This window comes from Epinephelus fuscoguttatus, linkage group LG3, assembly GCF_011397635.1.
Source record: "Epinephelus fuscoguttatus linkage group LG3, E.fuscoguttatus.final_Chr_v1".
Taxonomy (NCBI): Eukaryota; Metazoa; Chordata; class Actinopteri; order Perciformes; family Serranidae; genus Epinephelus; species Epinephelus fuscoguttatus.
Window position 1 is genome coordinate 8,253,921 of NC_064754.1, and position 12,114 is coordinate 8,266,034.

The following is a 12,114-nucleotide window of genomic DNA, read 5'->3' on the forward strand; positions in this document are numbered from 1 at the left end:
GTGTGTGTGCGTGTGGTTGCTCATTTCTCACCAAGAACACGTTTTCATGCATGAAACTGTTCCTCTTCTTGTGTAACCTATGCAGCTTCCTTTGCTCCGTGTTTTTGAAAGTGAAACATATTTCTGTTTGTAATTCTGGTTTCTTCTCTTCCCACATCCAGTCACTGTACGGCTTTTTCTGGAAGCAGTTTGGCTCTCTAGAGGTAATATCAGGCTGCACAGTTGAAATGCTCCGCGAGGTCTACGACGGCGACGGTATCAAGCTCCGCCGTCGCGAATACTACACCATGCCGGGTTTCCGCAAGTACGAGAACGACACAGGCCACATCCTGGTGCAGTGGTCAGTGGGCAGCCCCTTCCACTTTGCCGGGTGGCACTGCTCCTGGTGCTTCACGCCCCAGGGGATCTACTTCAAGCTGGTGTCAGCGCAGAACGGAGACTTCCCGCGGTGGGGCGACTACGAGGACAAGCGTGACCTCAACTACATCCGCGATCTGATCCGGACGGGGGGCTGGTTCGATGGCTCCCTGCAGGAATATCCACCTGCGGACCCCAAAGAGCACATGTACGCACCCAAGTACATGCTGGAGCACTATGACAGGTACCGCTACCTCCTGGAGAACCCTTACAGCAAAGTGTCCAGACTGAGTGAGGGCTAGGAGTTCAGCTAGGAACAGATAGGTGAAATAACTAGTAGGACCCAAGTGAGGCCTCAGCACTGAGTTTTGGGGGGGCGAAACGGTACTGATGAACTACATCTCTCATTGGAGCAATACTACATGTATCTCCACCAGGCAGCACTGATGTTGCAGGGACTTAAAATCTCTTAAAAATAATTATTTTGGGGTCAAAAAAGGGAACACTGAATCGCATTCACCATGGATTTGCGGAGCGAACATCGAGAGGATACAACCACTGGATAAACAAAATCATAAATTTCCTCATTCCTCCCTTTTTGGGGGAGGAGCCAAGCTATCTCTCTTTTTGTCACCCCACCCCGTCCTCTCTTTCTTCGCCCGAGCCGATTCCACACGCCTGCTGTCTGAGAGAAAGAGGCCGCGTCGGCGTAAAAAAAAAAAGAGGGATATTTCGCAGTCCTTAGAAGCCTGTGGAGAAACTTGGAAGTGAAGAATTGTTTTTTTTTCCTGTCTGTGTTTACTGAAGTTTATGGACTGGCTGATGTTCCCACCTCACTCTTCACCTTCAGATGTCTTCCTGTCATATTTGGTGACCTCCTTCCAGAAACAGACACACGTTCAGATATTATTCTTGGGTCTCAGTAGAAAAGTATAAATCCTATTAAACCCCGCTGGAGTACCCACTGCCAAATGAAAAGGAATGACTTGATGGAGAAGCCTCAGCTCATGTATTCTCACTCATCCACACGCACCTTAGACCTGTCTGTGTGTTTGTAAAAAGTGTGTGTGTGTGAGAGAGTGTGGTCTGTCTTAGTGTCATATTGCGAGGTTTTGGGCTGTGAAGGGGGGACAAGATCAGCATGAGGAAACAGAAAGCAAGAAATAATCACCAGGGGGGCAACAGGGAAGAAAGACAGAAAGCGAGATGGGAAAACACAACAAGCAAGACAGAAGGCAGGAAAGAAAGGAGAGTAATGAGGGAGGAAGAGAGAGGCGATGAAAAGGAAAAAAAAGGAGGCTCTTTCGATGTTCCCTTTTCCCACAGTGTCTGCTGACGCACGAGCGTTGCAGGGATGAGTGTGCAGAATGTGCGCAAATGTGTGTGTCCCTCAGAGCTCACAGACAGCTCTGAATAAATCATGCCCTGTCGATGGCATCCGAGACGGTTGAAACTCGCCGTTATTGTTTGTCCGATGAGAACAACCGAGGCCTGTTGGGGAAAAGATCACCCCTCAGTTTCGTCTTTCTGTCTGTCCAGCAGCCGAGATGACTTTGTTTCCTTGGAAACTAAAGTATCTGAAAAAGGAGACGGGATGGGTGTTGTTAAGATGAGTGGGTGGGTTCACATCAGGCGAGGAGCTGCAGCGTTCAAACGAGGTCAGCGCCGACTGCAGGTCCCCTCAGTTAAATATTCCTCTTCCTCCTCAGCCATCAATCGCCCACTCTCTGAAAATGACTCTCCCGAGCTCTTTCTGTCTCTCTCCTGTCCTCTTTTTTCTTCTTTACGCCGCTAAGTGTCTTTTTTTTCCGTCTTTGTTGTTGGTGTCCTTTTAATCCTCATTAGCGAGGCACTTTTTTTTCTCGTCAATTCAATTATTAGTCTTTCATTCTCTACCCATACCCGTCTCTGTCAAAATGGTGAAATCTTCAACTCTTCCTCTAACTTTCCCTCTCACACACACACACACACACACACACACACACACACGCACACACTGGCGCTCATGCTTCATTTTGGGTGTGTGTCTATTTCACAAGAATTTCTTGTTTAAATAATAGGGACATATTTATCTTCTCTCCACATCATTCCTCTTCCCCTGTCTCTACAGGACAGGGCAGTCGTTACCATGGCAATGCCTTCCCTGTGCCCACAGATCACTATCATCTGAGCAATAGGCATGAGCGCTCATGCCTCTTGCCTTCTCCCTGCCGTAGTCGGCTGTCAGTGTGGCTAGATGCCGAAATCCCCACCCCACCGCGGTTTGGCAGGAGTTGGCGATGTTGCGGACAATTTGGCGAGCATAGTTTTCTCTGCGGGTGTCTCATGTGGGCTGTGGCCAGCGATGGGTTGGGTTACACTCTTGTCAAGGGCAAGGAAATCGTAGCAGCAATATTAACAATTCCTGGGAGCAATTAAGGGAAAGTAGGAAACTAAACATGCAGCAGACAGACAAGTCAAAAACAGCAAAGGCTTTGATTTTTCTTTTAATTGCAGATTGACGGCATTCACCATCTGCTTCTTCAACGCCTGTTTGGGCTTTACAGTTATTGTTTACACCAGCTTCAGGCAAGACGCTGTTTCAAAGTGAGCAGTGCCTCAAGAGGACTAAAAAGTTTTGGGGAAGGAAACTTGGTAAAATGTAGAGGGGTGAGGACAGGACTGAGAATATTTTAAAACCTGGAGGCAAAAGTTTGATGTTGCAGCTTTAATTTCACATCCAAACAAACAAGACACTGACACATAAGTCTAAAAAAGAAAATGCCTTGAATGCTCCTCGCTTAAAGTGTCCTTGAGTAAGACGTTGGACCGTAGCCATCAGTTAAAACCCCCCAAATGTGTGATTAAAGAGTCAGTGACAGAGTAGCTAACAAAGCTGAGATCTTGCAAACTTGTGTAAGCAAATCTGAGTATGACTCGGTCACCGCGCTGGCTCTTCATGGCTGTGAGCTCATAGTGGGAAAAGCAGATTAGCCAACAGGCCGCTGACAGTTGTGTTGGGTCTGTGCTGCAGCCTCGATGGCAGTGTGGTCTGCGGCAGCAGCTGTTAGGGGTTTGGTGTTGGTGTTGGGAGCCAAACTCCCATCCAACCCCAGAGGGGCTGCAGAGAAACAAGCTTTAAATAGGATTTGACATTATAGGACCGAGGAGACAACAACAATGCTGGGTGTGATGCGTTATATCCCTATATTGGATTTTCTGCCTTTTGAAAAGGTGATAATTGATACTGATTGACGGAACAAAAATGGAACAGATGATGAATTTTGAAGGGAAGGGTAGCAAAGGTAACTTGAGTCTTGGGTTGACAAAGTTGATATTGTGCTTTCTAGAGATGTTAAATCATGAATCCAGGCAGTTATCCAAAGAGGAATGGTTGTGAACCACTTTGGATTTCATCACTTTGCTTCAGCTGCTTCGTTTTTTTGTGCGATTCTGTGGCAAGTGGAATTAAAAACTGTTTGCAAAACATCCACTCCTAAAAATTAACATTTAGAAAAATACTTTATAAGCTTTTTGAGCAAAAATATCATCAGTGAATGCTGGTATCAAACTGACCAAAGTATTGAAGGCTAGGTTCACATTTCAAGGCTCAATGCTCAATTCTGATTTTTTTTTTCTCCCTAGATCCGATCTTTCTCCCTAGACTGACGTGACACATATCTGACATCAGTGTGAATGTATCTCTGCCCTTAAAAGCTTCACATGTAACCAATAACATTTTAGTCATGGGAAACAAAAACGTCACATTTAAGGGAAAAAATGAGTGACTTAGCAGTGCAAGCTTTCATCTCCCAAATGATTTGCTGCAGAGGTTGAATGACAGTTCATCATATGTTGAGCATGAAGGTCAGAAAATGAAGGAACGCAAAAGTTGTAGAAAATGTTAGCTGCTATTGCTGGTAGTTCTGTGGATAGAAGTGTGGGTGTAGCCAGGAGAGGAGTCAGGAGTGATGGGCCTGCAGTGCGGAGGGTTTCAGGGAGGAATAGTTCCTATCCAACTTTAGGATGTCCACTATCTCTGTCGGTGCCTCACCACAACACTGTCATGGCATGTAGGCAACCTATTCCCATCAGAAAGCATCTGGCAGTCAGGCTCTAGTGGGTGGCGACTGAAGCAGCCTACCGCAACAGAGGTACGGCCTCAGCAGCCTTCTGTAGTTTCAATGAACAGCTGCGACACTACATGGTGAGTGATCTGGGCCAGCACAGTGACGTATGATGTGGTAAAAACCATGGATGTATGAAAGAAACACACATGAATTCCTACATGACCATTCTGACAGGGGTCGCATGTGTAGCGTCTGGATAAGTACGGCTCTAGGACCACATATGAAAGTGGCCTGGATCTGAGTGGATGAAGTTGGATAACTGCGTTCACTCTACTGTAAAAAAAAAAAAAAAAAAAAAAAAACAGACACGTGACAGCCAAAAAAAAATCGTATTTGAGCCACATTTGCTCGTAATGTGAACATAGCCTAATTTGATGTACAAAAAAACAAACAGATCTTACGTACTTCCCTCTGACTTCAGGGCTGTAAACCAAAACCATGTGCAGGCTCTCCCTGTTTGTCTGTCTGGTGAAATAAAAGTTCCTATTCTCATTTACACGATGCCACGTGCAAAGAAAACAAAAAGTTTGTGCTGCATAGCTCAAAGTCATCTCAGAAATGGGGCCACGAGGGTGGCTGTTCAATCCCATCAAGGGCTGGGCAGTGTGTTTGTGTTTAAGCTCTGCCAAGAGACATTTAACCAGAGTTAACTCCCAACTCAGGCCTGCTGCAATCAGGCTGCACATCTGGTGAACGGTGTGTGTGTGTGCGTGTGTGAGTGTGTGTGTGCACATATCAGTATGTATGCTATGCACTTCCAAAATCATGTGTGCACGCAACAGACTGAGTGACTCATGCCAGATAAGGGTGTCTGGCCCGCTACGAGCCAGGGTTAAATCACTCGGCCTGTTGCCCCGTTATCGTCATGGCAACACTCCTCTTGATGAATTTCTGAGATCCCTAACAGCCTGAAGTCATCAACCAAGATAGCAGACCAGTAGGATAAGAGGTGAGGGAGAGCAGAGGGAGGATGATTGAAGAAAACCACCAAACAGTTTTCTATTTAATTCTGCTTACACAACCCGACCTGAGTAAAAAATGCAAAAACCTCAGTCGCTTTCAGTAAATGTCACGGCACCACAGAGCCGAGAATAGTGACACAGACACATGCAGTGTGCACCATTAAACTGCACACACCTCTGTTTTTTTTTTTCTCGTCGATTTGACTGACTCACCACAGCAAGCAAACAATTTGTACGAGAAGCAGAAAAGGTAGACAGAAAAAATAAATCTTGATTCAGGAATAAAACATGAATGGGGAATATTTTTCGGACAGAGCGAAAACAAGACAAAAAAAGACAGAGTCGTGGTTAAATCAGAGCCAAGGCTTGATGAATGGAGACTCAAATCCAAAAAGAGACAGTTTGGAAATAATCCTGTCAGTGCTGTTCCCTGCAACTGTCTCATTGGATGTAGCATGGTAATGACATCGGGAGAGGAGGGAGGTAATAAGCTTGACCGAACGGCTTTGATTTTTCACTTTGATGAGGGAAAGTCATCGCAGCAATGAAATGAAAACTGTCTAAATGAAGGGAGCAGCTCATCATCCCTGTAAAAGGAGATTTGTAGACCAGTGAAAGCTAAAGTGAAAGCAAGGTTGTGATCTTGAACAATTGGGGCGGCGTTCGCTGAGCTTGTAGCGGATTCAAAGTGTTTGATATCCGAAGAGGAGGGTTCTTGTCTCTTGTGTCTTGTCTTGCTCAAGGACACTTAAGTATTGTGGCCACTCAGCAGATGTTAAAGCACTTAAACCTGTGACATTTACATTCCTGGACAGTCTGACTAATCGCAGCTCTGGCCTGGTGCCTGCTGTCATTTCTGTCATGATCAGTCACAAAATCAATAAAGCAATAACACACATGGGAAAGGAAATAGCTGCAGCCTGTAGTCACAAAATACCTTGGGGATGTTACAGCTTATTTACAGCATGTTCAGCGTTTTTACAGGGGTGTCAGACATTATCCAAAGAAACGAGCTTTGACTGTTAATTTGATCAGATTTTCTCGGGCTCTCTACCAACAAATGTTCTGCAGTAAACATGGCTGCGTGCTTCGGGTGATTGGAACACAGGGAATAAATTAAGTGTAAAATGCTAAACTGTAAACGAGACAGACATTGCAGACAGTTTTGGAGTTGTGTTGCTAGGAAACAGCTCAGCGCCATCTTTATGTCTTTTCAGTTATTAATATAAGCTACAGGAAGCAAACTTTGACCCATTCTGTGGGTTAATGTCTGAGAATGGAGTGGTCTAATCTCAGGATGTGGGTGCTGTCACAGGGTTTCTATACAGGTTGTCTGCTACATTATTCTTCAGTATATCAGGGCTCTGTCAGTATGTAGTTGACTGCTGAATAAAAGCCAATCAGCCGTTTTTTCCCCCCCTGACTTGAGCTTTAAGCATATTTTCTTTGCATGAATTCATAAATTAGCAACTCACTTTATTCTTACAGGTGCACCTGAAGGCTTAAAGGGACACTCCAGTGATTCAGTAAGGCACTTGAGGGACTCCAAAGACACAGATTACAAAAGAATGATCAAAATTGGTGCAGCAGAGGTCAAGATCTTCTCCAAAAAGCCTTGATTAATCATTTCCCATCACGCAACTCTTCTTGATTAACCCTCTCTGCCTGGTAAATGTTCACGTCTGTAAGGGGCCGTACACATGCCACGTCCTTAACTGCAAGGTCAGGTACTCAGTGCTACTGTTGTGCCTACTTGTGCCAACTTTCAAGGGCACAGAGGAGGGCAGGTTGCATCCAAGGTTGCTAAGTGACCATAACCAGCACTGCATCACAGTTTACTTACCTGAGTGCAGAGCTGATTTTCCAGGCATTGTTTTGTAAGTGTGGATGAGGCCAAAAATATTGTCGGTGGGACAGATGCAAAGCTCTGGGCAGCCCAGCACTGAAATCAACTTCTTCCTCAGAAGAAGGGAAAGATATCTGCTATCTGTGATTGGTTGTTCCTCGTCACATGACATGCGGTGCGCACTGCTGCTTTCTAAAATTTGAACTCTGTTTATCTCTGGGCGCAGCCGTCACGCCCTGAAAAACAGGCGCTTGGGAGCTGTGATGGCGTCGCTCAGGCTTTTGAGCGCACCTGCCTTGCATCTTCATTGAAAACGATGAATTTGAGGGTACCAAAATGCAACATGTGTACAGCCCCTTAACCTCAATGCCACCACTTTATAGCACAGGCTTTCTGTTAAAAATGTGTTGTTTTAAAGCCCAAGGTGAGATAACCCCGATGACATCATTATGACAACATTGGGCTTATTTTCTCGATCTTGACATGGCTCCTCTAGAGCCACGGGAAACATTACACGACAGTTGTCACAGGTTGAGTAGTACTAACCACGCCTAGTAAACTGCAGTGCCAACTTTGACCTTACAGAATATTGTTTCCAAAATCACAAACGTCAGTCTAAAACAATCACCATCAGCCTTTAAAACCCTGCTAATGGTCCAGCTCTCTTTTCAGCCAACTTCCTAACCATCAACACATGTTCATAGCGTTCAGCACGTGTGTGTATCCTGTACAGATGTGAGTCTCCAGGGCTGTGTTGCCCCACCACCTTCACCACAATCACCCCCCATCTGTTGTTTTGCTTGCAGAGTGGCTGCCTGTCTACGGGGCTTACATGCCTTCACGGCCCTGGCCCCTCGCCAGCCCTGTGGCTTCCACCGATTGATCTTTTCCAAGAAACATTAGCGGCAGGCAGGCCGGAAATCAAGGAGGAGGGTGCGGGGGTGTGGAGAGTCACTTTACTTGGGTCTCTTTCTGACTTTGTTGTTCAAGTCATTTCTTTCTTTTTCCTCTCTTTCCGGTGGCTCCTATATGGGTCTGGAATGTGTGGTAACCTTTAGCAAAACACAAAACAAGTGCCAAGTGTGCCATCTTGGCAAGCCAAAAAACTACTTTTCCTGTAGTTTTGACTCCTCGTGTCACATATCACAGTCTTCATCAGTGGAAGATTGCAGCTGTTATATGTTAAACACCCTCAACCCTTCAAATCAACGAATTAAGTTCTCAAAAATGGGAACCAGAATATGCCTCCTGTCAGGCCACAGCGACAGAAAGCTGCTGCTGCTGCTGCTGTTGTCTTGGCTGCAAACATGTTGTTATTCTCTTCATGTAAGCGACGGAAAGCATTCGCATTCCACAAGCTGAGCGATCGCATTAACTCCGACAGCTGCAACTTTGTGTCACCACTGATTGGAAAGTACTCGGTGTTACTAACCACAAGCATTGCCCAAAACAAGTGCAAGTCTTTTAACTTGTTTTTTTGTGCTTAGTTGGACTCCAGGGCTGGATTTGTTAGTATTAGACTGAAACCTATCAATGGTATTATAGGGGTCAGTTCACCCAAATAACAAAACACTTCCCTCTAGTGCTGCAGAATCCAGCTTTTGTTTTCTATCATCCCCTTATACAATGGAGGATAACAGCATTGAAAAATGTCATTTATTGTCTCTGCAGTTTTTCTTGGAACTACTTTCGACCAAAGTAATACTGCCTATGAAAACTGATGACCACATATTCTGTGAACAGCCAGAGTCACAGACGCTGTTCCTGGAAAGAGATGATGCTATTGAATTTTTGTAGGTTTGTGAAAACCACAAAAGATATTCTTTAAACTTCCTTTGTACTGGGGTGAAGGCAAATGTCTCAAAACTTTGCCAGATCCAACCAAAACTATCTGCATGACTAGAATACCACTAGAGGTAGGTGAGGACATTTGTGTGAACTCAGCCTTTAAAACGTTAAAAAAAGTACCAGTGAAAAAGAGAAAGCCTCAGAATGTTGGATTCTTCCCCCAAGAACTAAAACCTTCCTTTTGTTTATGGGTCCTTTTAATGAGTAAATCAATTGGGCGCGGTCCAGTTCTGTTCAGTGAAGCAGCCAACTCACGTAAAAGTTCCATGGAAAATAATTTGCCCTATCACACATTGAAGTGGGCTCCAATTCAGCAAAGCAAATACACCAAATTAGGTAGCAGTGTAGAGGTGGTGTTGCATATGAAATAGTGGAAACTTTAGTAGTGATGAGCAGGAAACTCCTGTAAACATGTCGCGTTTTGTCCAATGAACACGTCTGGTATCTATAATAGCAAAATAGGAGAGGTGTGAGCGAGTGTTTGTCAGTCAGGGCTCATAACACGACTATTTGTGCTCCAGGACAGATTGTTGGCTTCGGGGGTGGGTGTGGGACCAGTCTGGTCCAGGAGTCCATATGTTGTGACACCGCAGATCAAAAAGATGAAAGTCAGTGTGGCGCTGCAGAGACAGATGGACGCAGTGACACATACTACGTGCGCGAAAAGTCGGGCACACAGACAGGCCGACACCTGGCTGCAGATCAGATGCCATCAGACACTGGAGGGAAGGGATGTGTGTTGAATGTGTGTCTCTTGTTGCTGCGTGAGACTACGCAATATGGCCAAAAGTATGTGGACAACACTCAACATTATTTTGTGTAATTTTGCATGGTTTAAGGTTCGGCCCGTTTGTTGCAACTGTGAGAATCATTGAAGTATTTCTCAGTGACAGCAAATATATGTGACTAAACAGTCAGAGTTTAATATTACTCTAGGGGTACTACTGATTAAAAATTTAAAGGAATAGTTCAACATTTTGGGAGATACTCCAGAAAGTCACCGGGGCTGGACCTGAATGTCAACTATTTGGATTAGAGTCCACCCATGCACACACATCACACATTAACAAGGCTAACTGTTAGCATCACACGGCTAACTTTAACGAGTTAAACAATAGAGTCAAGCCATTTCGGCGTTGGTGTGAGTTTGTTGAAACCGTTAAACAACAGCAATGTTGTCAGATGTTAGCCGCTGCTACCTTGTTGGCTCATGCTAACCAGGCAGACGTTTATCTGACCGTTCGCCGGGAAGAAAGCGGCTCCTGAGACAGTCTCCTACAGCGTTGCATCTAACCTGTGTAGCAGAAACATTGTGTTTTGTAAATATGAATCTCAAATACTAAATTGGTTGCAGTTACTATGGTCAGATTTGGAGTCTACTGTGATGACTCCCATCCCAGCAAAAGCTTCAGATATTCGCTGCTGATTACTACCAAAGCTCCAAAAGATGCTACATACTGCTACCAGCCAGGAAATTGTCTGGTTTATAGCCCCAATAAAACATCCAGATATTATTTTTACAATTCAGCAATCAGTTTTCTTGGCAAAAGGACGGATTTCCCAAAATGTCAAACTTTCCCTTTACCACTCAGCACCTTTTTAACTGCTTTATCAGGACTTTGTGGGCTTGCTTTCATTAGAACTGACCGACAATGATCATAACACCCATCAGCTGTCATCAGATTCTGAATCAGAAGCTGCTGAATCCTGATTGCTGCTTTTTCCGTCTTTGTAATTGAGTCACACCCACTGCAAACCAGCGGAAGAGCAGGGACAAAAAAGGAAAAACAGAAAATTCATGTGAAACAGCCAAAACTACTCCCACTTTGGCAGAAAATACTGTGTCCACGCAGGATCCCATCACTCATAGTAAGAAGTTGATTGCGAACATATGTTTTCAAGGCCTTTAATGCTACAGCATACAGTGATATTTTAGACTACTGCCAACTCTGTGGCAATGGTGGGAAACCTTTTCCTGTGTCAACATGACAGTGCCCCCATGGCCTGAGTATGGTCCATAAAGATGTGGTTTTCTTAGTTCAGTGTGGAGGAGCTTGACTGACCTGCATAGTGCACTGACATTAACCTCACCCAACACCTTTGAGATGAATTAATTAATGCTCCTGTGGCTGTGTTGGAGAAAATCACTGCAGCCAGGTTCCAAATTCTTGTGGAAAGCCTTCCCAGAAGAGTGAAGCAGTTACAGCAGCAGATGAATGTCCATGGTTTCGGAATGAGACGTTCAACAGTCACATATGGGTATCATTTTCAGATGTCTACATACTCTTGTTCATGTAGTGTGTTTAGTCCTTTTCTGCGTGCATGTGTGTGGTCTGCTTTGTAACTTGAGCCTACCTGCAATTCCCAGAAACTTGCCGTCCCCAAGCAGCCCAACCTGAAGTGAGACAGAGGCAGAGAAAGAGAGGGTGACAGGGTTAGAATAAAGAGGCAAACAAAGGGGAGGGAAAGAGGGCAAGAGCGAGCCTCTAGAGGGGTTTGAATTCCCCGCAATCAAAAATGGAGACTGAGATGGAAAGAGGGAGTGACTGAATCTTACAATCACAGACTTCCCACATTTATAGCCCCCACCATTTTTGGGTTTGGTTTTGCACTTATGCTTTTGTGTGAAGTCAATCGATTCTGTTTTAATTATTGTTTTTGGTGGGAGTCTGAGAAAAAGAGACGACACGATGATGACTTTTTTTTTTTTTTTTTGGCCCTCTGTTTTTCTATTTAACTTTGTTTTTGTACATTTTTTTTGTAACTTTCATCCACTTGGCAGCTTGATATTTAATGTCTTTTTAAGGCGGTGTGTGTATGTGAGTAAATGTGTATGTGTGTGTGTGTGTGTGTGTGTGTGTGTGAGCTCATAAGCACTGTCTCAGCCTACTGCCTGAAAAGACTTCCACTCCACCTCACAGATCTTTTACCTCCTTTGATGCCGTAAAGGGGACTTCATACTGTGGCGGCCATCTTGTTTGCGCTCTGTAAC

General features: G+C 44.7%; 1 protein-coding gene across 1 annotated transcript in view; it reads left to right on the forward strand.

The window, feature by feature from the left end:
* mgat3b (beta-1,4-mannosyl-glycoprotein 4-beta-N-acetylglucosaminyltransferase b) overlaps window positions 1-11,982 on the forward strand; it is a 101,316-nt gene extending 89,334 nt beyond the window's left edge. Inside the window, exon 5 of the mRNA XM_049570947.1 lies at window positions 162-11,982. Within this exon, the coding sequence (XP_049426904.1) occupies window positions 162-659 (498 nt within the window). The 3' untranslated portion in view covers window positions 660-11,982. The remainder of the gene's footprint in view (window positions 1-161) is intronic.
* Window positions 11,983-12,114: the final 132 nt, after the last annotated feature.